At 34.6% G+C, this 22,284-nt stretch overlaps 1 protein-coding gene across 1 annotated transcript in view; it reads left to right on the forward strand.

Moving 5' to 3' along the window:
- Positions 1-22,070, forward strand: part of azi2 (5-azacytidine induced 2) — a 27,421-nt gene extending 5,351 nt beyond the window's left edge. The window contains exons 5-8 of the mRNA XM_077229970.1: positions 10,890-11,023; positions 12,663-12,724; positions 13,222-13,343; positions 20,013-22,070. Of these exons, the coding sequence (XP_077086085.1) occupies positions 10,890-11,023; positions 12,663-12,724; positions 13,222-13,343; positions 20,013-20,323 (629 nt within the window). The 3' untranslated portion in view covers positions 20,324-22,070. The remainder of the gene's footprint in view (positions 1-10,889; positions 11,024-12,662; positions 12,725-13,221; positions 13,344-20,012) is intronic.
- The last annotated feature ends 214 nt before the right edge of the window (positions 22,071-22,284 follow it).

The following is a 22,284-nucleotide window of genomic DNA, read 5'->3' on the forward strand; positions in this document are numbered from 1 at the left end:
TGACGAGCCAAGGTTATTAATCTCTAATATCCCTTACTGTATATCTGACGAGCCGAGGTTATTAATCACTAATATCCCTTACTGTATATCTGACGAGCCAAGGTTATTAATCTCTAATATCCCTTACTGTATATCTGACGAGCCAAGGTTATTAATCTCTAATATCCCTTACTGTATATCTGACGAGCCAAGGTTATTAATCTCTAATATCCCTTACTGTATATCTGACGAGCCGAGGTTATTAATCTCTAATATCCCTTACTGTATATCTGACGAGCCGAGGTTATTAATCACTAATATCCCTTACTGTATATCTGACGAGCCGAGGTTATTAATCTCTAATATCCCTTACTGTATTTCTGACGAGCCGAGGTTATTAATCTCTAATATCCCTTACTGTATATCTGACGAGCCGAGGTTATTAATCTCTAATATCCCTTACTGTATATCTGACGAGCCGAGGTTATTAATCACTAATATCCCTTACTGTATATCTGACGAGCCAAGGTTATTAATCTCTAATATCCCTTACTGTATATCTGACGAGCCGAGGTTATTAATCACTAATATCCCTTACTGTATATCTGACGAGCCGAGGTTATTAATCACTAATATCCCTTACTGTATATCTGACGAGTCGAGGTTATTAATCACTAATATCCCTTACTGTATATCTGACGAGCCAAGGTTATTAATCTCTAATATCCCTTACTGTATATCTGACGAGCCGAGGTTATTAATCACTAATATCCCTTACTGTATATCTGACGAGCCGAGGTTATTAATCACTAATATCCCTTACTGTATATCGCACGAGCCGAGGTTATTAATCACTAATATCCCTTACTGTATATCTGACGAGTCGAGGTTATTAATCACTAATATCCCTTACTGTATATCTGACGAGCCGAGGTTATTAATCTCTAATATCCCTTACTGTATATCTGACGAGCCGAGGTTATTAATCTCTAATATCCCTTACTGTATATCTGACGAGTCGAGGTTATTAATCACTAATATCCCTTACTGTATATCTGACGAGCCGAGGTTATTAATCTCTAATATCCCTTACTGTATATCTGACGAGCCGAGGTTATTAATCTCTAATATCCCTTACTGTATATCTGACGAGCCAAGGTTATTAATCTCTAATATCCCTTACTGTATATCTGACGAGCCGAGGTTATTAATCACTAATATCCCTTACTGTATATCTGACGAGCCAAGGTTATTAATCTCTAATATCCCTTACTGTATATCTGACGAGCCAAGGTTATTAATCTCTAATATCCCTTACTGTATATCTGACGAGCCGAGGTTATTAATCACTAATATCCCTTACTGTATATCTGACGAGCCAAGGTTATTAATCTCTAATATCCCTTACTGTATATCTGACGAGCCGAGGTTATTAATCACTAATATCCCTTACTGTATATCTGACGAGCCAAGGTTATTAATCTCTAATATCCCTTACTGTATATCTGACGAGCCGAGGTTATTAATCACTAATATCCCTTACTGTATATCTGACGAGCCAAGGTTATTAATCTCTAATATCCCTTACTGTATATCTGACGAGCCAAGGTTATTAATCTCTAATATCCCTTACTGTATATCTGACGAGCCGAGGTTATTAATCACTAATATCCCTTACTGTATATCTGACGAGCCAAGGTTATTAATCTCTAATATCCCTTACTGTATATCTGACGAGCCAAGGTTATTAATCTCTAATATCCCTTACTGTATATCTGACGAGCCAAGGTTATTAATCTCTAATATCCCTTACTGTATATCTGACGAGCCAAGGTTATTAATCTCTAATATCCCTTACTGTATATCTGACGAGCCGAGGTTATTAATCTCTAATATCCCTTACTGTATATCTGACGAGCCGAGGTTATTAATCACTAATATCCCTTACTGTATATCTGACGAGCCGAGGTTATTAATCTCTAATATCCCTTACTGTATTTCTGACGAGCCGAGGTTATTAATCTCTAATATCCCTTACTGTATATCTGACGAGCCGAGGTTATTAATCTCTAATATCCCTTACTGTATATCTGACGAGCCGAGGTTATTAATCACTAATATCCCTTACTGTATATCTGACGAGCCAAGGTTATTAATCTCTAATATCCCTTACTGTATATCTGACGAGCCGAGGTTATTAATCACTAATATCCCTTACTGTATATCTGACGAGCCGAGGTTATTAATCACTAATATCCCTTACTGTATATCTGACGAGTCGAGGTTATTAATCACTAATATCCCTTACTGTATATCTGACGAGCCAAGGTTATTAATCTCTAATATCCCTTACTGTATATCTGACGAGCCGAGGTTATTAATCACTAATATCCCTTACTGTATATCTGACGAGCCGAGGTTATTAATCACTAATATCCCTTACTGTATATCTGACGAGCCGAGGTTATTAATCACTAATATCCCTTACTGTATATCTGACGAGTCGAGGTTATTAATCACTAATATCCCTTACTGTATATCTGACGAGCCGAGGTTATTAATCACTAATATCCCTTACTGTATATCTGACGAGTCGAGGTTATTAATCACTAATATCCCTTACTGTATATCTGACAAGCCGAGGTTATTAATCACTAATATCCCTTACTGTATATCTGACGAGCCGAGGTTATTAATCACTAATATCCCTTACTGTATATCTGACGAGCCGAGGTTATTAATCACTAATATCCCTTACTGTATATCTGACGAGCCGAGGTTATTAATCTCTAATATCCCTTACTGTATATCTGACGAGCCGAGGTTATTAATCTCTAATATCCCTTACTGTATATCTGACGAGTCGAGGTTATTAATCACTAATATCCCTTACTGTATATCTGACGAGCCGAGGTTATTAATCTCTAATATCCCTTACTGTATATCTGACGAGCCGAGGTTATTAATCACTAATATCCCTTACTGTATGTCTGACGAGCCGAGGTTATTAATCTCTAATATCCCTTACTGTATGTCTGACGAGCCGAGGTTATTAATCTCTAATATCCCTTACTGTATATCTGACGAGCCGAGGTTATTAATCTCTAATATCCCTTACTGTATATCTGACGAGTCGAGGTTATTAATCACTAATATCCCTTACTGTATGTCTGACGAGCCGAGGTTATTAATCTCTAATATCCCTTACTGTATATCTGACGAGCCAAGGTTATTAATCTCTAATATCCCTTACTGTATATCTGACGAGCCAAGGTTATTAATCTCTAATATCCCTTACTGTATATCTGACGAGCCGAGGTTATTAATCACTAATATCCCTTACTGTATATCTGACGAGGCAAGGTTATTAATCTCTAATATCCCTTACTGTATATCTGACGAGCCAAGGTTATTAATCTCTAATATCCCTTACTGTATATCTGACGAGCCGAGGTTATTAATCACTAATATCCCTTACTGTATATCTGACGAGCCAAGGTTATTAATCTCTAATATCCCTTACTGTATATCTGACGAGCCGAGGTTATTAATCACTAATATCCCTTACTGTATATCTGACGAGCCGAGGTTATTAATCACTAATATCCCTTACTGTAAATCTGACGAGCCGAGGTTATTAATCACTAATATCCCTTACTGTATATCTGACGAGTCGAGGTTATTAATCACTAATATCCCTTACTGTATATCTGACGAGCCGAGGTTATTAATCACTAATATCCCTTACTGTATATCTGACGAGTCGAGGTTATTAATCACTAATATCCCTTACTGTATATCTGACAAGCCGAGGTTATTAATCACTAATATCCCTTACTGTATATCTGACGAGCCGAGGTTATTAATCACTAATATCCCTTACTGTATATCTGACGAGCCGAGGTTATTAATCTCTAATATCCCTTACTGTATATCTGACGAGCCGAGGTTATTAATCTCTAATATCCCTTACTGTATATCTGACGAGTCGAGGTTATTAATCACTAATATCCCTTACTGTATATCTGACAAGCCGAGGTTATTAATCACTAATATCCCTTACTGTATATCTGACGAGCGGAGGTTATTAATCACTAATATCCCTTACTGTATATCTGACGAGCCAAGGTTATTAATCACTAATATCCCTTACTGTATATCTGACAAGCCGAGGTTATTAATCACTAATATCCCTTACTCTATATCTGACGAGACAAGGTTATTAATCTCTAATATCCCTTACTCTATATCTGACGAGCCGAGGTTATTCATCTCTAATATCCCTTACTGTATATCTGACGAGCCAAGGTTATTAATCTCTAATATCCCTTACTGTATATCTGACGAGCCGAGCTTATTCATCTCTAATATCCCTTACTGTATATCTGACGAGCCGAGGTTATTAATCACTAATATCCCTTACTGTATATCTGACGAGCCGAGGTTATTAATCACTAATATCCCTTACTGTATATCTCACGAGCCGAGGTTATTAATCACTAATATCCCTTACTGTATATCTGACGAGCCGAGGTTATTAATCACTAATATCCCTTACTGTATATCTGACGAGCCGAGGTTATTAATCTCTAATATCCCTTACTGTATATCTGACGAGACAAGGTTATTAATCTCTAATTTCCCTTACTGTATATCTGAAGAGCCGAGGTTATTCATCTCTAATATCCCTTACTGTATATCTGACGAGCCAAGGTTATTAATCTCTAATATCCCTTACTGTATATCTGACGAGCCGAGGTTATTAATCTCTAATATCCCTTACTGTATATCTGACGAGCCGAGGTTATTAATTTCTAATATCCCTTACTGTATATCTGACGAGCCGAGGTTATTCATCTCTAATATCCCTTACTGTATATCTGACGAGCCGAGGTTATTAATCACTAATATCCCTTACTGTTTATCTGACGAGCCAAGGTTATTAATCTCTAATATCCCTTACTGTATATCTGACGAGCCGAGGTTATTGATCACTAATATCCCTTACTGTATATCTGACGAGCCAAGGTTATTAATCTCTAATATCCCTTACTGTATATCTGACGAGCCGAGGTTATTAATCACTAATATCCCTTACTGTATATCTGACGAGCCGAGGTTATTGATCACTAATATCCCTTACTGTATATCTGACGAGCCAAGGTTATTAATCTCTAATATCCCTTACTGTATATCTGACGAGTCGAGGTTATTAATCTCTAATATCCCTTACTGTATATCTGACGAGCCGAGGTTATTCATCTCTAATATCCCTTACTGTATATCTGACGAGCCAAGGTTATTAATCTCTAATATCCCTTACTGTATATCTGACGAGTCGAGGTTATTAATCTCTAATATCCCTTACTGTATATCTGACGAGCCGAGGTTATTCATCTCTAATATCCCTTACTGTTTATCTGACGAGCCAAGGTTATTAATCTCTAATATCCCTTACTGTATATCTGACGAGCCGAGGTTATTGATCACTAATATCCCTTACTGTATATCTGACGAGCCAAGGTTATTAATCTCTAATATCCCTTACTGTATATCTGACGAGTCGAGGTTATTAATCTCTAATATCCCTTACTGTATATCTGACGAGCCGGGTTATTCATCTCTAATATCCCTTACTGTTTATCTGACGAGCCAAGGTTATTAATCTCTAAAATCCCTTACTGTATATCTGACGAGCCGAGGTTATTAATCACTAATATCCCTTACTGTATATCTGACGACCCAAGGTTATTAATCTCTAATATCCCTTACTGTATATCTGACGAGCCGAGGTTATTAATCTCTAATATCCCTTACTGTATATCTGACGAGCCGAGGTTATTAATCTCTAATATCCCTTACTGTATATCTGACGAGCCGAGGTTATTCATCTCTAATATCCCTTACTGTATATCTGACGAGCCGAGGTTATTAATCACTAATATCCCTTACTGTATATCTGACGAGCCGAGGTTATTAATCACTAATATCCCTTACTGTATATCTGACGAGCCGAGGTTATTCATCTCTAATATCCCTTACTGTATATCTGACGAGCCGAGGTTATTCATCTCTAATATCCCTTACTGTATATCTGACGAGCCGAGGTTATTCATCTCTAATATCCCTTACTGTATATCTGACGAGCCGAGGTTATTCATCTCTAATATCCCTTACTGTATATCTGACGAGCCGAGGTTATTCATCTCTAATATCCCTTACTGTATATCTGACGAGCCGAGGTTATTCATCTCTAATATCCCTTACTGTATATCTGACGAGCCGAGGTTATTCATCTCTAATATCCCTTACTGTATATCTGACGAGCCGAGGTTATTCATCTCTAATATCCCTTACTGTATATCTGACGAGCCAAGGTTATTAATCTCTAATATCCCTTACTGTATATCTGACGAGTCGAGGTTATTAATCTCTAATATCCCTTACTGTATATCTGACGAGCCGAGGTTATTCATCTCTAATATCCCTTACTGTTTATCTGACGAGCCAAGGTTATTAATCTCTAATATCCCTTACTGTATATCTGACGCGCCGAGGTTATTGATCACTAATATCCCTTACTGTATATCTGACGAGCCAAGGTTATTAATCTCTAATATCCCTTACTGTATATCTGACGAGTCGAGGTTATTAATCTCTAATATCCCTTACTGTATATCTGACGAGCCGAGGTTATTCATCTCTAATATCCCTTACTGTTTATCTGACGAGCCAAGGTTATTAATCTCTAATATCCCTTACTGTTTATCTGACGAGCCAAGGTTATTAATCTCTAATATCCCTTACTGTATATCTGACGAGCCGAGGTTATTAATCACTAATATCCCTTACTGTATATCTGACGAGCCAAGGTTATTAATCTCTAATATCCCTTACTGTATATCTGACGAGCCGAGGTTATTAATCACTAATATCCCTTACTGTATATCTGACGAGCCAAGGTTATTAATCTCTAATATCCCTTACTGTATATCTGACGAGCCCAGGTTATTAATCACTAATATCCCTTACTGTATATCTGACGAGCCGAGGTTATTAATCACTAATATCCCTTACTGTATATCTGACGAGCCGAGGTTATTAATCACTAATATCCCTTACTGTATATCTGACGAGTCGAGGTTATTAATCACTAATATCCCTTACTGTATATCTGACGAGCCGAGGTTATTAATCACTAATATCCCTTACTGTATATCTGACGAGTCGAGGTTATTAATCACTAATATCCCTTACTGTATATCTGACAAGCCGAGGTTATTAATCACTAATATCCCTTACTGTATATCTGACGAGCCGAGGTTATTAATCACTAATATCCCTTACTGTATATCTGACGAGCCGAGGTTATTAATCTCTAATATCCCTTACTGTATATCTGACGAGCCGAGGTTATTAATCTCTAATATCCCTTACTGTATATCTGACGAGTCGAGGTTATTAATCACTAATATCCCTTACTGTATATCTGACAAGCCGAGGTTATTAATCACTAATATCCCTTACTGTATATCTGACGAGCGGAGGTTATTAATCACTAATATCCCTTACTGTATATCTGACGAGCCAAGGTTATTAATCACTAATATCCCTTACTGTATATCTGACGAGCCGAGGTTATTAATCACTAATATCCCTTACTCTATATCTGACGAGACAAGGTTATTAATCTCTAATATCCCTTACTGTATATCTGACGAGCCGAGGTTATTCATCTCTAATATCCCTTACTGTATATCTGACGAGCCAAGGTTATTAATCTCTAATATCCCTTACTGTATATCTGACGAGCCGAGCTTATTCATCTCTAATATCCCTTACTGTATATCTGACGAGCCGAGGTTATTAATCACTAATATCCCTTACTGTATATCTGACGAGCCGAGGTTATTAATCACTAATATCCCTTACTGTATATCTCACGAGCCGAGGTTATTAATCACTAATATCCCTTACTGTATATCTGACGAGCCGAGGTTATTAATCACTAATATCCCTTACTGTATATCTGACGAGCCGAGGTTATTAATCTCTAATATCCCTTACTGTATATCTGACGAGACAAGGTTATTAATCTCTAATATCCCTTACTGTATATCTGAAGAGCCGAGGTTATTCATCTCTAATATCCCTTACTGTATATCTGACGAGCCAAGGTTATTAATCTCTAATATCCCTTACTGTATATCTGACGAGCCGAGGTTATTAATCTCTAATATCCCTTACTGTATATCTGACGAGCCGAGGTTATTAATTTCTAATATCCCTTACTGTATATCTGACGAGCCGAGGTTATTCATCTCTAATATCCCTTACTGTATATCTGACGAGCCGAGGTTATTAATCACTAATATCCCTTACTGTATATCTGACGAGCCGAGGTTATTAATCTCTAATATCCCTTACTGTATATCTGACGAGCCGAGGTTATTAATCACTAATATCCCTTACTGTATATCTGACGAGCCGAGGTTATTAATCACTAATATCCCTTACTGTATATCTGACGAGCCAAGGTTATTAATCTCTAATATCCCTTACTGTATATCTGACGAGCCAAGGTTATTAATCACTAATATCCCTTACTGTATATCTGACGAGCCAAGGTTATTAATCACTAATATCCCTTACTGTATATCTGACGAGCCGAGGTTATTAATCACTAATATCCCTTACTGTATATCTGACGAGCCAAGGTTATTAATCTCTAATATCCCTTACTGTATATCTGACGAGCCAAGGTTATTAATCACTAATATCCCTTACTGTATATCTGACGAGCCGAGGTTATTAATCACTAATATCCCTTACTGTATATCTGACGAGCCGAGGTTATTAATCACTAATATCCCTTACTGTATATCTGACGAGCCAAGGTTATTAATCACTAATATCCCTTACTGTATATCTGACGAGCCGAGGTTATTAATCACTAATATCCCTTACTGTATATCTGACGAGCCGAGGTTATTAATCACTAATATCCCTTACTGTATATCTGACGAGCCGAGGTTATTAATCACTAATATCCCTTACTGTATATCTGACGAGCCAAGGTTATTAATCTCTAATATCCCTTACTGTATATCTGACGAGCCAAGGTTATTAATCACTAATATCCCTTACTGTATATCTGACGAGCCGAGGTTATTAATCACTAATATCCCTTACTGTATATCTGACGAGTCGAGGTTATTAATCACTAATATCCCTTACTGTATATCTGACGAGCCAAGGTTATTAATCACTAATATCCCTTACTGTATATCTGACGAGCCGAGGTTATTAATCTCTAATATCCCTTACTGTATATCTGACGAGTCGAGGTTATTAATCACTAATATCCCTTACTGTATATCTGACGAGCCGAGGTTATTAATCACTAATATCCCTTACTGTATATCTGACGAGCCGAGGTTATTAATCACTAATATCCCTTACTGTATATCTGACGAGCCGAGGTTATTAATCACTAATATCCCTTACTGTATATCTGACGAGCCGAGGTTATTAATCACTAATATCCCTTACTGTATATCTGACGAGCCGAGGTTATTCATCTCTAATATCCCTTACTGTATATCTGACGAGCCGAGGTGACCTCAGTTTATTAATCACTAATATATATCTGACATTTTTAAAGTAAAGCACGGAGATTTGAAGATAAAATATGATATTGTTACATTATTAAATAGCATTATGTTCATGGTAGAGTTTTTTAGAGTAATTTTTTGGTGTAAATGCATTAAAATAACTTCCGCTTGTTATTGAAGAACAGCAATTTTCTTTTTGATTACATTATAATAGCATTAAAACGTTACTAAAAAAGTATAATATTATTAAAATAATAAAAAGTATATTAAATTAAGTGTTATTATTGGATTAAATGTCATTTTGTTGAGTTATTACATTATTACTATTATATTATTCAATTATTAAATAATGTTATATTTTAAATGACTAAACAATTATTATATTATTAAACTAATAAATATCATTAATTTAATAACTATTTTTTATATATATATATTTATTATAAATGTTATAACATTATTAAAATATTAAATATTATTAGATTGTTGAATGATTCAATTATTATTATTATATTAAATTAAGTATTATTATTTTATTCAATTACTAAATATTATATTGTTGAGTTATTAAATGGTTACCTTTATGTTATTCAATTATTACCTATATATTCAATTATTAAATATATATTTTTATTGATATATTATTAAATAATAAAGTATTAAATATCATTAGATTGTTGAATCATTACTTTTTTATATTAAATTTAATTATTTTTTATTAATGTAATTTTCTTGAGTTATTAAATAACTATAATAATATATATTTTTTATTTTATTTACTATTATAATATTACATTAATAAATATATTTATATTAAATAACATATTTTTTGATTATGAAAATTATAAATGTTTTTAATAATATTACATTATTAAATTATTAAATATTGTTTAATTTATTAAGTAATAATAATAATTATTATATTAAATGCTGCTAATAAAATATTCAATATTGTTAAAATATTAAATGATCATATTATTAAAAGTTACTTGTAAAATATTATACAATATAATAATACTAAAATATAGTTTCCACACTTTTCTCAGTGCATGAGCAAAATTAATAATGGTATCTTTTATTTAACAATACATAGTCTCAAACGGCAATACTTCTCCAAATATATTTTGACTTAATGTAAATATGACACACTGAGGCTGTGAATCATTGATTGTTCATTATCACTCTTGCATTGAGTAGTGTGTGTGTGTGTGTGTGTGTGTGTGTGTGTGTGTGTGTGTGTGTGTGTGTGTGTGTGTGTGTGTGTGTGTGTGTGTGTGTGTGTGTGTGTGTGTGCAGTGATGAGGAGTCTGACGGATACAGCGGATCACTGGCAGAACCGGAGCACCAGTGAGATCCAGTCTCTGCAGGAGCGTCTGGAACGTGTACAGTTGGAGAATAACTCTCTTCACGAGCTGTGCAGGGCCGGTCAGGTGCGTTTCAGCCTCAGCGAACCCCGACATCAAACGCTTTTTAGCTTTTAGTATGAATAAGTTAGCCTTAAAGGGGTCATCGGATGCAAAATTCATTTTTATATTGTGTTTACATATAAATGTGTCTTTGCAGTGTGTGGACACAACCACCATACAATGAAAAAAATCCATTCACTCAAAAATATCCTCAAAAAGTCTAAACAAGCCGTTTGGATTTTCCGAGCACTATGATGTCATAATGCTCATGCTCCGCCCACAACCACTGACGGACTGTCCGGTATTAGCATATTTCCGCCCTCATCCAGTTGTATACAAGTGTCTTGTGTGACATGCCCCACAAAGTGGGGTGGGGGGGGGTTGTTCATTATCATTTAAAGAGACATGCACCTCATTGTCATTTAAAGAGACATGCACCTCATTATCATTTAAAGAGACATGCACCTCATTATCATTTAAAGAGACATTCACTGAAACGGGTCAGCTGTTTTTGAGGAGGTTAAAAGGCTGTTGTTTTATACAACCATTGAGGAATTTTAACCAAAGTATGTCACAAACTTTACATGACGACCCTAAAGAATCACACCAACTTGTGGAAAATGGGCATCCGATGACCCCTTTAAGGTTATGAATAAGCTGGGGTTTTCCAAAACAATGACAAAATTTGCATTTAGGAGATATAAACATTCAAAACGTAGTCTTTCACTTCTGTTAAACGGATCAGGGATTTTTATGATGTCACCGCTTCTCATCACATCTTCTGTCCAATCAAATGCTCTCTAGAATCAGAAGCTCCGCCCCCTATCCTCTAAAAACCACTTCACGTCACAGAGCAATACGTGTTGAAGTGTGTGTTCGGTTGCTCAAACGCTCGAGTTTTATTCCGTTTTACAACTGTACGCTGGTTAAGAATGAAATGAATCCTCTACTGTTGAATCCAGTGTATCATCAACGCTCGGATTCACTTCCATGGTGCGGTCAGTCTGTGAGGGAAAGCAAACGCTATTGGCTATTTGAAAAGGGGGAGGAGCCATTCAATATGTCCCGCCTTAGCTTCCTGTTTCAGTGGAAATTACATCAACAAAGTAAAGCTGCGTGTTACAAGGCCCTTCAGTGGGGCTTTAAGAACCAGTCTGACCAACTAGCAGTCTATATAGACTTATTATTAGGGCTAAATAAATAAATAAATAAAGTCTGTGTACTGTGTATAAGTATTTTGTATAAAAAGTAGCTCATGTAATATAATAATATAATTGTTGAGGCATGTCATATACTGAATATATAGCTTATATATAGATTGTTATTTTGTTGAGTTATTAAATGATTACTGTTATAATATTAAATATATTTTTTTAATTATTAACAATTATAATATTATTACATTAATAAATATTATTAATTTTAATTAACTATTATTATATTTTGAAAATTATAAACTGTATTATATTGTTACATTATTAAAGTATTAAATATTGTTGAATTATTAAATTATCATATTATTAAAAGTGTATCTATATACTTTATATAATATATATACTTTCAATATACTTTCACATTTGTATATATAAATATACTTTTATTATAAGTATATATATATATATATAGTCCGTGCATGTCATTCATGATGTTCTTCTCGTCACAGAATTCCTCTGAAAAGTTTGTAGATCATGATGATCAGTCCCTTGAAAAAATGACAGACTTCAGGTATTTATGATTTTCTTTCATATTCGTGTGTGTGTGTGTGTGTGTGTGTGTGTGTGTGTGTGTGTGTGTGTGTGCGTGCAAGCGTCCACTAGAGGGCATGAGTGTAACAGCTGTAAGATGGACCAATGAAAGTACATTTAGAAGTCGCATAATTGAAAACATTATATTATCACTAATGTAAATCAAGAGACAGGTTCCCACAGTTATGAAAAATATCAGGAAATATTAAAACTTCTATATTTTGGGGGAATTTTTATAGTAAAAAGACATTTCTCCTGTTGCTCAAATATTTTATATTATGTAGAGTAAAACCTGTTTGCCAGTATGGATGTGTCATGATTTTGACTAGTTTATTTTCAGGTTTGATATTATATCTTTGACAGGTTTGCACAGTAAATCTCTTGCCACTGCAGATATTCACACATGCAACTTGAAGGCATAACTGATACAAGGATGATGGCATGTGATGTATATGTGTCTGTGTGTGTTGTGTTCAGGACGATGGCCATCTCTCAGTCATATCAGGCCGTTCTCAGTGAAGTGTCCCGTTTGCACTCAGCCGTTCGATCTCAGTCAGAGCTGATGAAGAAGCTGAGAGAGAGACCAGTGCTCAGAAGAGGTGAGTCTCACGAGTGTGTAAGATTCAGCTTAGTAGATATCAACAGATTTAAAGGGATAGTTCTGTCTTCATTTACTCCAACACTTATTTTATTATTATTATTATAGTGTTATTTTATTTTGTGTCGTTTTTTTTATTTTTTATAAATCACCATCTACTTTTATTGTGTCGCCCTTTATGGAACCTTGTTTCCAACTTTCCGCCATGGAATAAAAATATAAAATTGGTCATTGTGATTTTTTTTTTTTTTTTTTTTTTTTTTTTTACAATTGCAAGTTTATATCTTTCAATTGCAAGTATGAACTCATGATTGAATCTCACAATTTTGACTTTTTTGAGAATTCTGAGTTTAAATCTCACAATTTTGACTTTTTTGAGAATTCTGAGTTTAAATCTCACAATTTTGGCTTTTTTTGAGTATTCTGATTTTAAATATCGAAAATTTTACTTTTTTCTCGGAATTCTGATTTTTAAATCTCGAAAATTTTACTTTTTTCTCGGAATTCTGAGTTTAAATCTGGAAATTTTTACTTTTTCTCAGAATTCTGATTTTAAATCTCGAAATTTTTGCTTTTTCTCAGAATTCTGATTTTAAATCTCGAAATTTTTACTTTTTCTCAGAATTCTGATTTTAAATCTGACCATTTTTACCTTTTTCTCAGAATTTTGTTTTTAAATCTCACAATTTTTACTTTTTTCTCAGAATTTTGTTTTTAAATCTCACAATTTTTACCTTTTTCTTATAATTCTGATTTTAAATCTCGCAATTTTTACTTTTTCTCAGAATTCTGATTTTAAATCTCACAATTTTTACTTTTTTCTCAAAATTCTGTTTAAATCTCGCAATTTTTACTTTTTCTCAAAATTCTGAGTTTAAATCTCGAAATGTTTACTTGTTCTCAGAATTCTGATTTTAAATCTCACAATTTTTACTTTTTTGAGAATTCTGAGTTTAAATCTCACAATTTTGGCTTTTTTTGAGTATTCTGATTTTAAATATCGAAAATTTTACTTTTTTCTCGGAATTCTGATTTTTAAATCTCGAAAATTTTACTTTTTTCTCGGAATTCTGAGTTTCAATCTGGAAATTTTTACTTTTTCTCAGAATTCTGATTTTAAATCTCGAAATTTTTGCTTTTTCTCAGAATTCTGATTTTAAATCTCGAAATTTTTACTTTTTCTCAGAATTCTGATTTTAAATCTGACCATTTTTACCTTTTTCTCAGAATTTTGTTTTTAAATCTCACAATTTTTACTTTTTTCTCAGAATTTTGTTTTTAAATCTCGCAATTTTTACCTTTTTCTTATAATTCTGATTTTAAATCTCGCAATTTTTACTTGTTCTCAGAATTCTGATTTTAAATCTCACAATTTTTACTTTTTCTCAGAATTCTGATTTTAAATCTCACAATTTTTACTTTTTCTCAAAATTCTGATTTTAAATCTCACAATTTTTACTTTTCCTCAAAATTCAGATTTTAAATCTCACAATTTTTACTTTTTTCTCAGAATTCTGTTTTTAAATTGACAATTTTTACCTTTTTCTCAGAATTTTGTTTTTAAATCTCACAATTTTTACTTTTTTCTCAGAAATTTTGTTTTTAAATCTCACAATTTTTACCTTTTTCTCAGAATTCTGATTTTAAATCTTGCAATTTTTACTTTTTCAAAGAATTCTGATTTTAAATCTCGCAATTTTTACTTTTTTCACCGAGTTATGAGTTTAAATCTCGCAATTCTGACTTTTTTTCGTCAGAGCGAGTTTACACAATTCTCGCAATTTTGACTTTTCTCAGAATTCTGAGTGAACATCTGACAATTTTGACCTATTTTCCGTAATTGTGAGTTTACATCTCAAAATTCAGACTTTACTTTCCTCCAGATTCTGAGTTTATATCTTGCAATTGTGAATTACAAAATAAGAATTATGAGTTAACATCCTTCAATTCCGAATATTGAAGAAAACAAAAGCGAGAGACAAAGTGTTTATTTGTGGCAGAAATAAGCTTCCATTGCCCTTTGTGTCCATTTGTGTTGCACAGTAAAAAGAAAAGAGTAAAAAACATTGCAGGAGCAACAGTAGATTGAGTAGATGAAAAGTAAATGATAACTTTTAAACACGAAAGATAATAAAATAATTATTGTAATATATACAGCCGGCATTCTCATTTGTTATCTTCAGATTTCCTGATTTGAAGTCAGAATATGGAAAACAATAATCCATCATATCCACAGCTTCCTGATGTGACTGTATTAGCGTTTGCATTTATGCTTTTATACGAAGCGACTTACATTTCAATCAGGCTATAAATTTGTTTCTTCAGTTCGTGAATCAAACCCTTGACTTACATAACAGATACAAACAATAACAGACAGAAACACCTGTATGTATTTATACAGCGCTTTTGCACACTACAGGCTGTTTTAAAGCAGCTAATTTCTAGGAATCAGTTCAAACTGTTTAAATGAATCAATTTAGAACTGATTCAGATGTTCATGAAAGTCTGTTCTTTTTTAATGTATTAAAATGTCTTAGTGAGAATTTATTGTTATACCGGACATATAAATAAATATTTAAGTTATTTGAGAGTAAATGCAAAATATATACATATTAAAATGATGAAAAATGGCAAGATGATTTACAGGCGTACACCTTAAACTTTAGCTATTAAACAGAAGTGTTTTGCACTGAGAGTAAGTGTGAATGTGGCCATTGGATAATAATTTCTTCTAACCTGTCAGTATTAATTATGCGTATCTATATCCAGTTAAATGATAGTGTCTGTCATTAAATGTGTAGATTCAGATCTTCAAACAGGTCAGCTGTCAATCATCAGTCCTTTATATTATTGGACAGCATGTGAATGTGGGATGCGTGTTGTTCTTGTGGTTATCGTCGCGCTGGGTTTGTTAGTATTCCCTGTGTGTCGCAGAGGAAAAGCAAAAGGTGCAAATTAGTACGAGTGTTAAAAATGAGGAAGAGCTCCATGTTTCCTTCAAGAGACGGCGGGTGTAAGGAAATATGTCTTTTTTTATTTTAAGATATATACGCCATATATTCCTCTGAGAGATCAGCAACATAATCAGTTTTCAAATGAGCCCCTCGTTGTTCCTTTAGATGAGAAAGCGGGAGAACACAGAGAGCTAGTGAGCTGAAGGAAACGCGTCCCCTGAGGGCTTCGTACACTAATGCATGGGTTATTAATGCTGCGCGCTCAATGCCATCTGTGCGGGTAAAAATAGTGTTCGGACTCTGCGGTGATCTGGTTTCATTTCAAACTTTATGCCCAGGTGAGTCTCAATAAAAACATGAACATCATTTCATCCCAAAAAAAATAACAAGAGGAAATTGTATTTTACCTGAGAAAAATGAAGCCTGTTTCCATATATGTGTATATATATATACTGTGTGTTGGAATAAATATATATATATATATACATTGTAATGTCAGGAAATAAATTCTCTCTCTCTCTCTATATATATATATATATATATCTCGCACACCCTAACTCCCTAACACACACACACACACACTACAACACCAACACACGCTGTCTACTGAGGGCACAGACCAGTTTTATTCAAAGGCAGTACAAAAATACTAGCATGATGTCAAAATAAATAAAATATATATCTTAATTTATATTTTTTGTATTTTATTTTATATATATATATATATATATATATATATATCAAACTTTATGGCCAAGTGAGTCTCACAAAATTAATGAAACATCATTTCATCCCAGAATAAAATAAAAAAATTGTTACCTAAGGAAAAATTCAGCATATATTTAGTAATATATATATATACACACACACATACATGTATACATATAATGGATTATGAATACATAAACAAGTCAATAAATGTATAAATAATATTTATAATGATATATAAATAAATTATTAAAATAGATAATAAATGTATATATAAATGTATTTTTGAGATATTCTGAGGTACATTACAATGTATAATGTAAATATATCTTTTATATATATATATATATATATATATATATATATATATATACGTGTGTGTGTGTGTGTGTGTGTGTGTGTGTGTGTGTGTGTGTGTGTGTGTGTGTGTGTGTGTGTGTGTGCGTGTGTGCGTGCCTCAGAATATCTCAAAAATATATTTATATATGTTATGTGTCTTAATTTTTCCTTGGGTAAAATAACATTTCTTTTTTTTAAATTCTGGGATGAAATGATGTTTATAAATTTTGTAAGACTCACTTGGGCATAAATATTTGAGATCAAACCATATATATATATATATATATATATATATATATATATATATATATATATATATATATAAATGATTACTATGTAAAATAAAATACAATAAAATATAAATTAATAAAATATAGTTATAAATATATTTTATTTATTTTGACATCATGCTAGTATTTTTGTACTGCCTTGGAATAAAACTGGTCTGTGCCCTCAGTAGACAGCGTGTGTGTGTGTGCGTGCGTGCGTGCGTGCGTGTGTGCGTGCGTGTGTGTGTGTGTGTTAGGGAGCTGTAGGAGTTTATGAGATGTGTAATAAATGGAATATATAAACATATATACATTATCTATTTTAATCATTTATATATATAATTAAAAATATTCTCTCTCTCTCTATATATATATATATATAATTTTATTGATTTGTTTTTATATGGTGCTGGTCATATAATTAGAATATCATCAAAAAGTTGATTTATTTCAGTGATCCCATTCAAAAAGTGAAATTTGGATATTATATTCATTCATTACACACAGACTGATATATTTCAAATGTTTACTTCATTTAATTGTAATGATTAAAACTGACAACTAATGAAAATCCCAAATTCAGTATCTCTGAAAATTAGAATATTACTTAAGACCAATACAAAAAAAGGATTTTTAGAAATGTCGGCCAACTGAAAAGTATGAAGATGAAAAGTATGGGCATGTACCGCACTCAATACTTAGTTGGGGCTCCTTTTGCCTGAATTACTGCAGCAATGCGGCGTGGCATGGAGTCGATCAGTCTGTGGCACTGCTCAGGTGTTATGAGAGCCCAGGTTGCTCTGATAGTGGCCTTCAGCTCTTCTGCATTGTTGGGTCTGGCGTATCGCATCTTCCTCTTCACAATACCCCATAGATGTCCTATAGGGTTAAGATCAGGCGAGTTTGCTGGCCAATTAAGAACAGGGATACCATGGTCCTTAAACCAGGTACTGGTAGCATTGGCACTGTGTGCAGGTGCCAAGTCCTGTTGGAAAATGAAATCTGCATCTCCATAAAGTTGGTCAGCAGCAGGAAGCATGAAGTGCTCTAAAACTTCCTGGTAGATGGCTGCGTTGACCTTGGACCTCAGAAAACACAGTGGACCAACACCAGCAGATGACATGGCACCCCAAACCATCACTGACTGTGGAAACTTTACACTGGACTTCAAGCAACGTGGATTCTGTGCCTCTCCTCTCTTCCTCCAGACTCTGGGACCTTGATTTCCAAAGGAAATGCAAAATTTACTTTCATCAGAGAACATAACTTTGGACCACTCGGCAACAGTCCAGTCCTTTTTGTCTTTAACCCAGGCGAGACGCTTCTGACGCTGTGTCTTGTTCAAGAGTGGCTTGACACAAGGAATGCGACAGCTGAAACCCATGTCTTGCATACGTCTGTGCGTATGTGGTTCTTGAAGCACTGACTCCAGCTGCAGTCCACTCTTTGTGAATATCCCCCACATTTTTTAATGGGTTTTGTTTCACAATCCTCTCCAGGGTGCGGTTATCCCTATTGCTTGTACACGTTTTTCTACCTCATCTTTTCCTTCCCTTCGCCTCTCTATTAATGTGCTTGGACACAGAGCTCTGTGAACAGCCAGCCTCTTTAGCAATGACCTTTTGTGTCTTGCCCTCCTTGTGCAAGATGTCAATGGTGGTCTTTTGGACAGCTGTCAAGTCAGCAGTCTTCCCCATGATTGTGTAGCCTACAGAACTAGACTGAGAGACCATTTAAAGGCCTTTGCAGGTGTTTTGAGTTAATTAGCTGATTAGAGTGTGGCACCAGGTGTCTTCAATATTGAACCTTTTCACAATATTCTAATTTTCTGAGATACTGATTATGGGGTTTTCATTAGTTGTCAGTTTTAATCATTTACATTTACATTTATTTATTTATCTGAAGCTTTTATCCAAAGCGACTTACAATTGCTACACATGTCAGAGGTCGCACGCCTCTGGAGCAACTAGGGGTTAAGTGTCTTGCTCAGGGACACATTGGTGTCTCGCAGTGGATTCGTACCCGGGTCTCTCACACCAGCATGTGTCTTATCCACTGCGCCATCACCACCCCCAATATATCAGTCTGTGTGTAATATCCAAATTTAACTTTTTGAATGGAATTACTGAAATAAATCAAATTTTTGATGATATTCTAATTATATGACCAGCACCTGTATACAGTATATATACAGTATATATATATATATATATATATATGGACTGTATATGCTTAATTTTTTCTTAGGTAAAATAAATAAATAAAAATTCTGGGATGAAATGATGTTCATACATATTCTCATTTGGACATAAAGTTTGAAATCAAACCATATATATATATAATCCTGAAGTGTGTGTGTGTGTGTGTGAGTTTCTGAGACGTGTAATGACTGTGTTTCAGCTGCTTCAACTGTTCCAGTGCAGTGTCTGGACGACGTGGAGAAGAACCTCGACCCGACGCCTCGTCCTCCCAGCGCTCCTCCTCTGCCCTCCAGCTCACAGGACCTGAAGGAGAACAGCCTGACGGACCCGCTCTCCATCCCGCGACCCGCTCCGCTGGGAAGCCCCGGCGTTCGGATCAATCCCTTACTGCGGATGAGCTCGCTGGACGACAGCTGGTCCTTTCCCAGTCCTCCCAGACCCAGTGATGCGCTCTTCTGGGACCAGTCCAAGTCCAAAACCCAGGCCAGCGATTGGACACAACCATACTGAGTCACAGTCACATGACACCTGACCTGCCTTAACACGCCCCTCTCTGGACGATCAGAATACCTCGAGCGTCTGAGGAGCGGGAAACCCAAAGCCCCGGAGCGTGTGTCTGTCCTCAACATATATCTGTGATCTCACTATATAAACCCTATAGCTTCTGTTGATCTGTGAACGGGTCGTAGAGCAGAGCTCCTGTACCTTCAGTGCATCACGTGTGTGTTAGTACTCTACACTCCTCACACACGCGCTGCTCAAACCCGGCCATCCAAATAAATCAAAGAAAATGTTGTTTTAGTGTTTAGATTTAGTCAGTAAGAGGGTGTTAATCTGTGGGGAACAGGTGTTTGTGTCGTCACTTCCCTTTAAACAGGGGCCACTTCCACATGGACATATCAGGGGAATTTTAGGATGGTGTGTATGTTGTATATATTTTACATGCGTATATACGTCTGTATTTTACGTGTGTGTGTGTGTGTGTATGTATGTGTATTTTACCTATGTGTGTATGTATGTGTATTTTACGTATGTGTGTATTTTACGTGTGTGTGTATGTATTTATGCGTGTATGTATGTGTATGTATGTATTTATGCGTGTATGTATGTGTATTTTACGTGTGTATGTATGTATGTTGCATATGTATGTATGTGTGTGTGTGTGTGTGTGTGTGTGTGCATGTATGCATGTTACGTATGCTTTGTTGTGTGTGTGTGCGTGCGTATGTGTATGTATGTATGCGTATATATGATTGTGTGTATTTTTGACGTATGTATGTATTTATGCGTGTATGTATGTGTGTATTTTATGTAAGCGTGTGTGTGTGTGTGTGAGATTGTTTCAAAGCAGCTTTTGTATGTATGTATCTTATGTTGTATATATGGTATATATGTATGAATGTTACAAGTAAAATACATACATACAAACGTGTATTGATGTATGTATGCATGTAATGTATGATCATAAAATTTCCCTGATATTAAATCTATAAAGTTATTTTTAGGGTTATTTTATAAATATTTGTGATCAGAAACTGATGTGGAAAGGCTGTTTAAAGTCGGCGTGAAACAAGCCATTTTACTTCTGTAATCTGATGCATTTCTGAGTGAAAATCTGATCTTTGAAATTTGATTTTATATATCAGGAATTGATGGATATCACAAAAACAACAGTGTTTCTCTTTCTGTAGAATAACACACACTGATGAATCATTTCACGTTGACTTGTTTCACATAGTTTATCAAAGATGCTTGTAAAGAATATATGGCCAAAATATAATCCTGAATTGAGACAAACTGTTGCCATAAAGGCATTAATAATGACACAGTAAAATCATAAGTCTTGAGACCAACTGCATCTTGTCCTGTTTAAAGAAACACACGTGAAGCACAAAGACGATAAAATATCTATTAAATGTGAAATAAACGTACACTAGTTCCAGCTCCACTGATGAAAGAAACTGGTATTAAAGATTGTCTTGTGTTTAAACGCTTGTTTTCTTTAGATAAATCAAATCAGCGAATGCATAACATCACATGACCACATTCTTCATCTGCTGAGGAGGGTGTGTGTGTGTGTGTGTGTGTGTGTGTGTGTGTGTGGGGAACTGGAAAGATTTCGAGATTTGATCTGACATTAAACGTTCGCCTTGACTGCAACAGATATGTGAACCAAAATGCAATGTACAGTAGATTATTTTTTAGGATTATCAATCCTGAAAAGTTTGTAAATATTCAATAAATGAATTCATGTGAACTTTTTTTTTTTTTTGCTCAAATCTGTGAAGATCATTATAAAATGATCAGTGTGGTAGGATTCTTTTTATTTCATGGATGTTTGCTACGTAAACTGTAATTATTATAACTTTGTATTTGAAGGATTAGTGTTTATGACCCCCGCCACCAACATACATCCCTCATTTAAAGGGTTTATGATTTTGTTTATGATTTGGAAAATTCTATTGTTTCTT

Source organism: Siphateles boraxobius, unplaced genomic scaffold (assembly GCF_051911475.1).
Source record: "Siphateles boraxobius isolate OS27281-9 unplaced genomic scaffold, OSU_SipBor_1 137, whole genome shotgun sequence".
Taxonomy (NCBI): domain Eukaryota; kingdom Metazoa; phylum Chordata; class Actinopteri; order Cypriniformes; family Leuciscidae; genus Siphateles; species Siphateles boraxobius.